Source organism: Girardinichthys multiradiatus, chromosome 3, assembly GCF_021462225.1.
Source record: "Girardinichthys multiradiatus isolate DD_20200921_A chromosome 3, DD_fGirMul_XY1, whole genome shotgun sequence".
In the NCBI taxonomy this organism is placed as follows: Eukaryota; Metazoa; Chordata; class Actinopteri; order Cyprinodontiformes; family Goodeidae; genus Girardinichthys; species Girardinichthys multiradiatus.
The window spans coordinates 44,162,439-44,175,632 of NC_061796.1; the positions used below are offsets into that span (position 1 = coordinate 44,162,439).

Here is a 13,194-nt window from a genome sequence, read left to right on the forward strand (position 1 = left end):
TACACTCTAAACAAGTCAGCAAATAATGTCATCTGTCTGAAAGAAGAAACCACTGATGCTTATGGAAAATGTTCAACAACAATTTTTTATTACAATAGTAATAAAGGATTGTCAAGATTTACTGAGTAAACAAGTATTATACAGTAAATACAGTTTTGAACAAAAATTACTTGATATATTAATCAAAAGAGCTGCAGAATTTTACCTACATTTGCTGTTTCAGATATTTTGTTGAACCGTTTATTCTCTTACAATGTATTCATTTAATTTGCCTTTGACTTAATAAAATTGTAACGCGAAAAAGCTATTTGCAACTTAAGTTGAAAATATAGTATTAATACTTAAAAATGATAATAAATATAATAAATAATATCTTAAAACTGTGATGAGTATGAAAAGAATAATCAAAAATAGATTAAAAATTGAAGTAAAAATTTTAATAAAAACTTAGTTCATTCATCTTCAATACCGCTTATTCCATAATGGGTCACAAGGGAGCTGGTGCCTATCTCCAGCAGTCTGCAGGTGAGAGGCCGGGTACACCCTGGACAGGTCGTCCATCGCCAATCCATCGCAGGGCAACACAGAGACATACAGGACAAACAACCATGTACACACTCGTTCACACCTAGAGGCAATTTAGAGAAACCAATTAACCTAACAGTAATTTTTTTGGACTGTGGGATTAAGCCAGAATACCTGGTGAGAACCTACGCATGCACAGGAGAACATGCAAACTCCAAGACCACCAGCCGGGAGTTGATCCAAGGCAACAGTGGTACCAACTGTGACACCGTGCAGCCCTTACCACTTACCAAAACTTACCACTGTAAATTCAGGATCTCACGTGTGTGCTTACGTCCAAAGTCTCAACATTTGATTACTTCTACAGGTCCAAGCTGAAGGATACAGTTGCACTTTAGTATAACCAGTAAAAGAAGAAGAAAGTGGACTGTATTGGGATGGCAATGGTTGTCCTTTTATGTAATAACTCGCATACTTCTCGACCAACTACATAAAGTCATCACAGCCTACCAAAATAAATCATCAATTATCCATATTGAATTTGATGTGGTAGTTGATTAATAAGGTAAACTAACTTTGACTTTTATTGCAAATACCTGTTTTGCAGTGAGGCGAAACATGGTGGTTGAAGTGGAGGTGGTGGAGGAGGTTGCTGTGGAAGACACTGTAGAATTAATGTGAGTTTTTTTCTCCATTGTCCTTCTGTCTTTATCTCTGTTTTCTGGTAAAGATTTCACATTATTTTAGAGAAACACATCCATGTGTAAACATATATGCATGTTGTTTTTAGAGAATTGCTGTTCTTCTCTTCCCAGGGCAGAGGATCTGTATGCAGATGGTCTCCTCATACAAAGCGAACAGATGTTCTCCCCATAAAGACCTGAGGGACTTCCATGGTGTTCCAATTTTACTAAACACACTCAAAAAGAGGTTTTCTTGAGATCTAATCTTATTTGTTTTACATTTCTCTACTTTATCTTTAATGTTGTGTGTTGCATCTTTCACAGAAATCTATTATGAATAAAAAAACATTTTTTTAAAAAGCTGCTTTTTGTTTTTAGTTAGCGATCTTGAAAATGTCACGCTTTAATTTACTTATGAAAAATAGAAACTTTCTGTACTTGTTTTTGTTTTCCTTTCATAAAAAAATTGTGTAACTCTCTGAAGGGCTCACACAGAGTTGTGTCTTTTCACAACAGCACGTTTGGCTACAGGATCTACAAGATGAAACATTGGAATACATCAACATGTTGTGCAATGTGCCATGAAAAGCTGATGGAAACAACTGCATGACAAAATATGGAAAACTTTTATGTCTGGTAGAGTACTAGTTCATTAAAGGTGTTTCTTTAAGGCATGTTCCTGTAAAATCAATAAAACAAACAAAAATGGATAGATGCATCATCCCTGAATTATTATAAGGACACTAAACCAAGTTGTAGTGACAACTGTGTTTAGTCACCCAGGTGTGTTTCTTCTTAGACTCTGTGTGACATTTACATTTATTTAGAGCTCTCTTTACAGCATAGGAGCTGCTTTTATTGAATCAGAAACAGGGTATATTTCAAGTCAAAGAATTAGTGATAATGTATCTGTTATTACTGGTGAATTAGTTGCCATCCTTTCAGCATTGATGTGGGTAGAAAGCAATAAGCGTCAGTCAGTTGTAATTGCTACAGATTCTAGCAGTGCTATATTCAGCATCAAATTTGCTTACTCTCGTTCAAGACAAGATATTGTTATAGCAATGTTAAAAGCTAATATATAGAATAAAAAGAGCAGGAATTGTAGTAGGATTAATCTGGATCCCAGCTCATACAGGCATGAGAGATAATGTCCTTGCAGTTAAATATACTAAAGAAGCTACTAAAAACACAGAAATTATTCTGCCTATCTCTTACAGCAAAACAGAAACAAAATCTATAGTGAAGGAAGAAGTGAAAAATGAACAGCAAAAACAATGGACTAAAGAGCAAAAGAGAGTCTTTTTTCTATATTCAATTCAATTCAATTCAATTCAATTCAAAAATACTTTATTAATCCCAAAGGGAAATTAAATGTTGTTGTAGCTCATTATGAAAATTTCTTCAAAGAGCCGTTGTAGATGCTGATGGCTGTGAGCAGGAAGGATCTCCTGTAGCGCTCCAAAAACCATATATCCAAAAACCAGTGGGTAAGATGAGGGAAACTTTAAGGAGAAAGAAAAGAAGACTTTCTATCAAGGCTTAGATTCGGTCATATCGGTTAAAATGGCATTCTATATAAAATAGGAAAATTCCTACAGGTCTATGTGAATGTCTCAAGAGATAGTTGAGCATGCATTAATAGATTGTATAAGATATCATAGAGAAAGACAGGTTCTGTGAGCAAAAAGTCCAGTTTAGTTCAGTTGAATTACTTCGTTTAAATCCTGAGCATAATTTAATTTGAGTGTTTTTTTTTTTCAGTTTCTTATAAAAAGAGGAAATTATAGTCGAATAAATGTCTAAAATTCTGGTTCACACTCCAATTCAGAAAGTGGCGGTAATGCGCACTTAATGTTGTTTGCCAACCGACAATAAAAGGGAAGAAGAAAAAAAATGAACTTTAACTACCAGCATGCATCACGCGTACCTCTGCCAGTCTTTCGCATGCGTCATCATGTGGAGCGGCTAAACATCATGGCTTCCTCCGGTGCAGTTTTTGAGGTTTTAAGTCAAATGTTTGGTTTAGTTTGAGACTAAAACGAAGCCATGTCGGACTCTGTTGGGCCGGAAACTCTCCAGGATCGTTTGGACCGATTACAGGAGCTGACAGAATTTACTGAAAAGTGCAAAAAACAGTTAAACGAAATATTTGAAACGTTGGGATGGTCGCAGGAGTACGACAAGGATTCCCACCAGGTAGCTAAGCTAGATCTCTGTGTAGCTTTTGTTTCCTGTTTAATTAATCGCTTTCTAAACCTACAAACCCACAAAACTAATTTCAGTTAGAGAGCTAAACCTCGGATTTGCTATTATTTGCTTTTTAAGCATCAAGTGCTTTATTGTGTTTTCCTTTTTCTGTATGTGTATGAATTCTATTTTGTGAGATTTATTTTTATTTTGCCTGCACAGCTCTGTGGTCCAAGCTTGTTTTTGTTTAAATAAATGGTTGATATAGAATAATATGGATTGACTGATCTAGTATTATTCTGATTCTATTTTCCTGTCTTGGTTTTTGATGTTTTCTCAGGAACCAATGGAGCAGTGCCCTTATGACCCTGACCACATGGTCCCAGTCAGAACCATGGAAAAACACAAAGCCTCCTGCAGTCTCAGCAAAATGGGTTACCCTGCTGAGGAGCAGGTAAGAGCAGGGGAATGTTATGTTCCTGACTACGATGTTGGTCGAGGACGTGGAATATGTGTACACATTTGAACTTTTGATAACAGGATTTCTGCTTTTTGGAGTTGGTGGTTACCTGGTTTATCGAGTGATTCGCAAAATGTGGGCGGCTGTTTAAAGCGTTCCAAAGCTGCCTGGGATGCTAGATGGAGTCTGTAGAACGATCAACACTCAGACTGAAATGTTAAGAGAGCAGAATCGCAAGCTGGACACAATTCTTGAACAGAATCGCAGCCTGGCAGCGCTTGGACTCAGAGGTTAAAGGATATAATCTTGGAGATGTTGTACGCTCCAGATCTGCGGAAAGTACCAGAAAGTTGACTATTTGTATTCGCCATTGAGACATAGCAGTAAAACTCTTAAGGTAGTTGGAAATTCACAACTGCCTGAACCACAACATTTATTGTTTTTCTAAATTTGGCGCCCCAATGTGGCCTTGGCAACTTCTGCTAACTGGCTATCGACAAAATATCTCCTGGATGTTATATAAAAACGACGCTCTTCTCCAGCACTCCCCTACTAACTGTGTGCTGATAGGACTATGCGGTCAATTGATAAAACTTCCACCTCTCTTCTCAAGGACAATGGCGCTTCTATCAGTGTTGACAGTCTAATTCTTGCAAACACATTCAGACTTATATATATTCACACCCTCGAGATTCCACCGTAGCCTTGCTAAATCTTTATTTATGTGTGTGTTGCTTACCCCTGCTTAAGGATTGCATTACAACTAGTTCATACCAGTAACAGCCAAACATTAATAGTGTTTGAAAGTTAGAATAAAACAGTTTTATATCAGTGATCCAGCTTAGAAGGATTCATAGATTTGTAGATTATTAGAAAGACTGGATTGGAACCAGTAAATCCCCAAGGATTATTAAAGTGATTTGATTTTTTTTTTCCTGTTTCATTGTAATGTTTTTCCTTATGTACAGCACTTTGAGTGCCTTGTTGCTGAAAAGCACTATATAAATAAACTTGACTTGAGGTAAGAATGTAATGGAAGCAAAAACAGTTTTATTTAAGGAGAAAGACACTTTAGATAATGTTATTGGATCGTTTGCTTATTCTGCTCTTCTTGCACAACCGGTCAGATAACTGCAATACTGAAAGGTTACCAGATTGATTGTGGAACAATTTGTTTTGATGTAAGAGAGAAAGTATGGTTGCAGTTTTTGATGAAAACTCCAAACACATCCTTGTTGTTTTCAACATCTCTGCAATGTGATGTATGTGCGAACAATCTTACTCCCATGTAAATATAGCATGTTGACATTTGGTGTCACTGTTTTGCAGGAAGAGATGTACGATCCCTCCGTGTGTTATGAAAACACCAGCGTCAAAGGTTTTTTAATGGGTGAATTATTTTTGATTTATATTTTGTAATTAACTTGCTGTATCAATTATTTTCATGTTCCTGAAGTTGTCTTAAAACGTACAAGAATGCTTTTACCTCTAATTAGTATTTTTGAAGAAAAAAAAAACGTTATTCCATGTTTTTTGTAAGGTTACTTTATAAAATCTAAATGGACAAAAACATAAAAATGCAAACTTTTTAATTTGAGTTAATATTCAGGCTTATTTTAATATATGTGGCTGCAAACTTCTGCTAATCACAATTTGTATGATTTATTGTTTTTATTGTTATTATTATTGGTCCTCATTTCATTTTCTTTATGCAGACAAATCGACCCAGCACCAGGTCATACTACAGGCTAGATCTGCAGCTCCACTGATGAAGATGGAAGGAGTCTTCTGGCAAGGTATCGGCTCATCTTGAAAAACTGAATTCGAAACAATCTGTTGGGGTTTCCTTTTGTGCCAGTCTTAATCAAGAAGCATTCCAGATCTGACCTTTACACCCAGGAGACATTATCTCCACTAGATGTCACTCTTGTTCAATTAAGCAACGTTTTTTTTGCTGTTTGGATGCTTGCAGTCCGCTTCACCAAATGCTGATGTGTGTATTGTGTGTTCTGTTTGCAGCAACAGGGGTGAGTATTAGAAGAGATGGGTTCTAGAAAATTCTGCTGCTTTGGTTCAGGCTTGCCTGATTACGTGCAGTATCCTTTTATCATATCCTTTTAATACCACAGGGCTGGACTGTGGGACTTGAACGCTTACTTTTCCCTTTACGTTTTGGGGAAAGGTCCAGTCAGATCTGCAGAGAATGTTCATGATAGAGTTTTTATTTTCTGTGTTCATGAAGTCTTCTTCACTAATCCACTGATTTTCATTGAAAAGCAACAGTTATTTATTAAGGTCATGCTGATCAGGATGTAAAAGGATGTTTATAGCTTAAAATGACCAAATGAATTAGTTGAAACAGCTTTATAATTTGAGGTATACTATAATATGTCATCTGTCAACTTCTGGCAAATAAATGTTTTTTTTTCCCATCTCTGTGCAGTTAGGAAAGGTGTTGAAATCAAATTCTTAAGCAAATCTAAACTAAGCTGGAAACGAAAATAGAGTATGGAAAATGTATTTGTTATTTCAGGGATTTTCTGTCTGCCCCATCGTCTACCGGTCAATCCTTCTTCCCATCTGTTTATCTGTCCTATCGGTCTGTCCATTGATCTTCCCATCCATCTGTTGTATGTCCATCCACTCTTCTGTCTGTTCATCCATCCATGGTTTGATAGCTCCTTCCTTCCTTACCTCCTTCCTTCTCACCTACCTTACCTACTTATAGCCTTAAAACCATACACATACTGTCTATAAATTCATGGTGACCTTTATAGTCTTTTAAAACATGTTGATGCTGATAATGATTCAACACAACTCTAAGACATTAGAGTATCAAATCAACAAACCATGAGACTTCTTTTGGTACCACATGAACACAGTCCTGTGAATTATATGCTACAAAGTTGAACAAAATCAACATACTTTATGTTTTTTTATATTTTAATTCCTGATTACGTACAGGTCCTTCTCAAAATATTAGCATATTGTGATAAAGTTCATTATTTTCCATAATGTCATGATGAAAATTTAACATTTATATATTTTAGATTCATTGCACACTAACTGAAATATTTCAGGTCTTTTATTGTCTTAATACAGATGATCTTGGCATACAGCTCATGAAAACCCAAAATTCCTATCTCACAAAATTAGCATATTTCATCCGACCAAAAAAAGAAAAGTGTTTTTAATACAAAAAACGTCAACCTTCAAATAATCATGTACAGTTATGCACTCAATACTTGGTCGGGAATCCTTTGGCAGAAATGACTGCTTCAATGCGGCGTGGCATGGAGGCAATCAGCCTGTGGCACTGCTGAGGTCTTATGGAGGCCCAGGATGCTTCGATAGCGGCCTTTAGCTCATCCAGAGTGTTGGGTCTTGAGTCTCTCAACGTTCTCTTCACAATATCCCACAGATTCTCTATGGGGTTCAGGTCAGGAGAGTTGGCAGGCCAATTGAGCACAGTGATACCATGGTCAGTAAACCATTTACCAGTGGTTTTGGCACTGTGAGCAGGTGCCAGGTCGTGCTGAAAAATGAAATATTCATCTCCATAAAGCTTTTCAGCAGATGGAAGCATGAAGTGCTCCAAAATCTCCTGATAGCTAGCTGCATTGACCCTGCCCTTGATAAAACACAGTGGACCAACACCAGCAGCTGACACGGCACCCCAGACCATCACTGACGGTGGGTACTTGACACTGGACTTCTGGCATTTTGGCATTTCCTTCTCCCCAGTCTTCCTCCAGACTCTGGCACCTTGATTTCCGAATGACATGCAGAATTTGCTTTCATCCGAAAAAAGTACTTTGGACCACTGAGCAACAGTCCAGTGCTGCTTCTCTGTAGCCCAGGTCAGGCGCTTCTGCCACTGTTTCTGGTTCAAAAGTGGCTTGACCTGGGGAATGCGGCACCTGTAGCCCATTTCCTGCACACGCCTGTGCACGGTGGCTCTGGATGTTTCTACTCCAGACTCAGTCCACTGCTTCCGCAGGTCCCCCAAGGTCTGGAATCGGCCCTTTTCCACAATCTTCCTCAGGGTCCGGTCACCTCTTCTCGTTGTGCAGCGTTTTCTGCCACACTTTTTCCTTCCCACAGACTTCCCACTGAGGTGCCTTGATACAGCACTCTGGGAACAGCCTATTCGTTCAGAAATGTCTTTCTGTGTCTTACCCTCTTGCTTGAGGGTGTCAATAGTGGCCTTCTGGACAGCAGTCAGGTCGGCAGTCTTACCCATGATTGGGGTTTTGAGTGATGAACCAGGCTGGGAGTTTTAAAGGCCTCAGGAATCTTTTGCAGGTGTTTAGAGTTAACTTGTTGATTCAGATGATTAGGTTCATAGCTCGTTTAGAGACCCTTTTAATGATATGCTAATTTAGTGAGATAGGAATTTTGGGTTTTCATGAGCTGTATGCCAAAATCATCTGTATTAAGACAATAAAAGACCTGAAATATTTCAGTTAGTGTGCAATGAATCTAAAATATATGAATGTTAAATTTTCATCAAGACATTATGGAAAATAAGGAACTTTATCACAATATGCTAATATTTTGAGAAGGACCAGTATATCTAATCAACCTTCTTACTGTCTGACAACGTCATGTGGGAACCTCCCCCCTTTAACCAGTGAAATTGTCAGGCAGAAGTAGGAGTTGTTTGTCTGTGTGTAAAACCTCTCTGGTCCTCCATCAGGTCAGTACTCTGGCCAGCCCGTCGATGTGCCTCAGAACCACAAGCGAGCCGTGTGTGATCTCACTGTTGCAGACCGTTTGGCTCTTTACGATCACGTGGTCGACGTTCTCGGCCAGCAGAATGAGGCCGTGTCATCCAAGGAGGATCTCTACGTAGATTTGGTTTCAAAACTTCAAAAAGGTGACAATTACACAATAAGGGTAATATCTTTTATCAAATATATGGGAAAATAAACCTTTTATACAAGCTGTTTTTGGCTTTTAATAGTCCTAAATCTGTATCTCTACCTGGATGTCACTCTAAACTAGTTCCTTTTGAGACATATATTCTTCGAGCCATTTGTTCCTCCTTCATAGGGGTCACATATGTGATTGTGTTTGTTTGGCTCAGGTGAAGAGCAAAATGAGCCGAAGAGTCACCTGGAGCTGATGGCAGAGATGAGGGACTACAAGAGGCGACGACAGTCCTACCGAGCCAAGAATGTTCACATCACTAAGAAATCGTACACTGAGGTAAATCCATCAATCAAGCTGTTGTTCTCACTGAAATCTGACTTGTTTTTTAAGTAGCTCATCATAGAAACATTCATTTGCTCTTTTAACCTCTGTTTTCTACCCACCATGAATGTTTGTGAAAACAGAACTTTGTTCGTCACATGCAGGCCCGACTTGGGGACGGATTTCAAAATGTCACCAACCAATAAAGCATTTTACAAGACAATACTTGTTTAAAACAATTTTTTGCTTTTAATATTTCACTGTTACATGTAAAACAAATCGCTTGTTTTAAAAATGCATAATTTATTCCTAATTCTGTTTTAAAAGAGCTGTACTGTAAAAGAATTATCGTAATATTATGACACATTGCATGTGTGTGCATACATACTGATGCTGGCCACGCATTGCCTTGTCATCCCAACCTGCCTCCCTTTAATACCCATTTACTCGCATATTATTGCTTTTTGTTTCTTAGTAGTTTAGTATTTTCTATTTAATTCAGTAAAAAAGTGAGATATAAATTATAATAAGACTGACGTCGCCCATGATTTCATTTATTTGTATCCGTTACCTCTGTTAATTATATCGCTGATGCTTTCAGCCTACTTGACTCTTAAGAAAATATGACAGATTAGGACCCCTGATTAAACCAGAATAACAAAGTATTTATTGGAGTCACATAACCACACTGACATACAGTAGACGTAAATAGTTTAGATAATCTAAACTCTAGACAATCTAGAGAACGTGAAAGTTGTACGAAAAGATCAAAACGGTGAAAGTAAAAGATGACGAAGGACTGACACAATCAGCTCCCTCTGCCAACAATGAGAATACAACTCTGACTGTATCTCATCAGAAACCAGGCAGTAGGTCTTCATTGTCAGGTCTTTTCCAGGTTCATCCCTGGGCTCCTTTTTGAGAAGGTTTGGTGGATTCTGCCAACTGCTTTAAGCCAGGAGTATAATTCCACATTTCTATCTAGGTCTTCTTCTAATGAAGGCCTTTGCAGTTTAACAGCTGCTCAGGTGCATTGCTGGCCCCAACATGTCAGCTGCAAACCCATCACCCTGGCTCGTTGTTGAATATTTACCAACATTTAGTCTGTGGTGTGTCCTGATTTCCAACCCTGGGGCAATTTCTCATCACACTTGTATAACATCAGCACAACTAGAAGTTCTTTCTTTTTCAATAATCAGTAAAAAATGTAAAATGCAAGACTCAGAAATACTGTCTGTCTAAACCAAAGTCTGAAACATAAAGGCACTGATTATTTTACTTACAATTTTAATTGTGACCAGCCTGTGCACAAATCCCCTGTCAAAGCACACATTGTTTCATATAAAGTGAAAAAGTAAAGTTACACCATGATCCTCCGGCAGGTGATCAGAGAGGTGATCAGTGTCCATTCAGAGGAGCTCGCCAGACAGTGGAAAGAGGAGGAGGATGAGAAGCAATCATCTAGATCTGATCATTCCCCTCAAGGGTAAAAAAAAACGCTTAATGGTTATTTGTTTTACAATCAGAGGGACCGCTGTTCCAAAGACTTGATTTGATTTTGTTTTGTTTGTAGTCGCTGGCTGGATAAAAGACGATCGAAATCCTCCGAGTCACATCACTCACACAGCAAGCGCCATCACGGCCGAGAAAGAAGCCATGACAAAGAGAGGAAGAAGAAGAAGAAAAGGAAGGAGAGGTGAGAAATTACCTATTCAGTCCTCGCATTGTGGGATTCTTGCATATTTATTTCTGAGGTGAAAATGTCTCCTTGAATGCTTGATCCTTCATAAACGTCATCTAGGTTAACATTCTAAACTCTACTAGAAAACATATTGCTCTTTACAGGGATTCCCGTTCTCCTGATGGCCACCACCATGACAGAAAGAAAAAGAAGAAGAAGAAGGATGACCGGGAGAGAGAGAAGTGAGAATGTTGGATCTTTAGCATCAACAGTCAGAAACTCGTAAACCTCATCCAGCTAAACTAGCTGCAGTTGTCACAGTTTATTAGCCAACTCTGTGATCGTTTTTTTTTTTTCATTAAAATGCTCATTTAAGCAAACAACAGTTTCATTCTTCTTTTTTAAGCACAATATGAAATGATTATCTCTTGCTTTCATGTCACTTTTTTACATTTAACATCTGTTCACCACAGTCACGCCACATATTCCACCTCTGGAGTCCCTTAATGCAGATTTTCCTTAATTTGTATCAAACAGGAAACATGGATTGTGGGAGTGGAGTGTCACGATTGACACTTACATCATAGGGTCACAATTTGGAAAAATCAGTTCCTGAATTATTAGAAATTATGAATGCGTGTGGAAAAACGGTTGCAGGGTGACACACCCCTTAGCACTGCTGCTCTGCAACAATAAGGTCCTGGGTGTAAGTCCTGGCTGGGGTCTTTCTGCATGGAGTCTGCATGTTCTCCCTGTGCATGTGTGGGTTCTCTCTGGGTACTCCAACCTCCTCCCACGCTATGACTCGGGTTAAATGCTCTCTCTAAATTGCATTTAGGAGTTAATGTGTGCTTGGTTGTGGGGCCTTAATGTCTGTGTTTGACCTGTGATGGATCAATGATTGTGTCCAGGGTGTATCCCGCGTCGAGAAGAACTACATCCCTCAGCAAAAAGTTAAATCTAATGATCCTTAATAACTCGGAAAGCCAAAACCTACTGAAATTCAAACTCCGTTACTAAAAGTCTTCTCAAAAATAAAATGCAACCCACTAACCTGGTCCCAGTTAACTAGATCGGTGGTTTTCACTGACAAGGAGCCATGACTGACAACCACTGAACTAGATTATATTGGTTGATAGAAGAATTTGGTTAATTTAGTTAAACTATATTGCCAAAAGTATTTGTCTACTTTAACATGTACATGAATTTGATTCTTAATCTTTAATGTCCAATTTGTTGACGGACCCGCAGTTGGTGGCAACAGCAACTTTATCTCTTCTGTTAACATCTTCCACAAGGTTTATGAGTGTGTTCATAGAGGAGAAAACCATATCTGTAGCCTCTGCTCCAATTCATCCTAAAAGTGTTCAAGAAGGTTGAGGTCAGAACTCTGAAGGCCAGTCGGGTTTCTCCACACCAGACTTTAGACACCTGCAGCCGTGGAAGTGATTGGAACACCAGAATTCATTGATTTGGTGGTGGGACCCAATACGTTTAACAATATATTGTTCCACCGGTTGATTGAGTTGCTCTTACTGTCATATATTTTATTTCTATATTTTGTAAATGAGAGAATTTCTCTGGGTTAATTTCTGCACGTCTGCAGTTATTAAGAGACTTTAAACGGCCTCTAAGACATTTATTACTTTGACTAGGGCATATGGATTTATTTTCAGAACATTTACACTAGATTTTTCATTTTCATAACACCTTGCCCAAAGTGTTAGCGAGTACTTTCTGCAAGTTCAAATTATCTTCACAGTTAGTGTTCTAATCATATAAACTCACTTCAGATGTTATAGTCTGACTGCATTAAACCATGTTAAAGTCACTCCTAATGGTCGGGTTGGATTTACAGTTTGGGTTACTTTTCACAGCAAATTTTATCTCAAGGTAATTTACTCTTCTGGTTCGCATCTAACCATTAACAGTCTAATTGAGTCTCATTCCAGATCAGTGCTTTTTATTCCAATATAGTTCAATCAATTAGTCAGATTAAATTTAATTAATTATAATGCAGTCAATTTTAATTAGTGGTATTATTCCAGTTGGCTAAACATGGTGTGTCTAAGGAAGTCCAGCTGATTGCATGCAGTGGCTGATTGTGACCAAGTTAGTCACAGAACATGAGATTCTGAATGTAAATCACAGATCCATACTTGTTTCTTCCTTAACCATCTTGGTGATCCTCTGCTGAAGCTGGTTTCCGGATCAGGTATTTCTCACCCTGTTGGGAAGCAGAAGTAGAAGACCGAGAGGATCCCGTTAGAGCCTGGGAGCCCGACGGATCCTGAAGAGACAGAGAGGAGGCAGAAAGGCCAGAGGCAAACCATACCTAGTGGTAATGCTGTGAAAGGTTAACAGCCCAGGGGGAAATCTTAAATATCTTGTTCAGGATCTGGACCGAGTCTTTGCAGCACCATGGGAGCCTCCAGTGATAAGGTGAGAGGAAATGGTCC

General features: G+C 38.5%; 2 protein-coding genes across 3 annotated transcripts in view; both read left to right on the forward strand.

Moving 5' to 3' along the window:
- Positions 1–3,135: 3,135 nt before the first annotated feature.
- snrnp48 (small nuclear ribonucleoprotein 48 (U11/U12)) lies at positions 3,136–11,115 on the forward strand. Its single transcript, XM_047356437.1, has 9 exons — positions 3,136–3,407; positions 3,739–3,852; positions 5,188–5,248; positions 5,574–5,654; positions 8,558–8,737; positions 8,948–9,069; positions 10,437–10,540; positions 10,628–10,750; positions 10,900–11,115. The coding sequence occupies exons 1-9, from the start codon at positions 3,258–3,260 to the stop codon at positions 10,979–10,981; spliced, it is 1,017 nt and encodes a 338-aa protein (XP_047212393.1). The 5' UTR covers positions 3,136–3,257; the 3' UTR covers positions 10,982–11,115.
- A 1,870-nt stretch (positions 11,116–12,985) lies between these two features.
- zgc:113232 (uncharacterized protein LOC541546 homolog) overlaps positions 12,986–13,194 on the forward strand; it is a 29,872-nt gene continuing 29,663 nt past the window's right edge. Inside the window, exon 1 of one of the 2 annotated variants that reach the window (XM_047361514.1) lies at positions 12,986–13,177. In XM_047361514.1, the coding sequence (XP_047217470.1) occupies positions 13,157–13,177 (21 nt within the window). In that variant the 5' untranslated portion in view covers positions 12,986–13,156. The remainder of the gene's footprint in view (positions 13,178–13,194) is intronic. The other variant, XM_047361513.1, reaches the window with a different exon arrangement.

Bases quoted from the DNA above. Each gene is read 5' to 3' on its own strand.
- snrnp48 (XM_047356437.1), top strand. From the start codon at position 3,258: ATGTCGGACTCTGTTGGGCCGGAAACTCTCCAGGATCGTTTGGACCGA. The intron at 3,408-3,738 runs GTAGCTAAGCTA...ATGTTTTCTCAG, and splicing joins ACGACAAGGATTCCCACCAG to GAACCAATGGAGCAGTGCCC. The intron at 5,655-8,557 runs GTATCGGCTCAT...GTCCTCCATCAG, and splicing joins GGAAGGAGTCTTCTGGCAAG to GTCAGTACTCTGGCCAGCCC.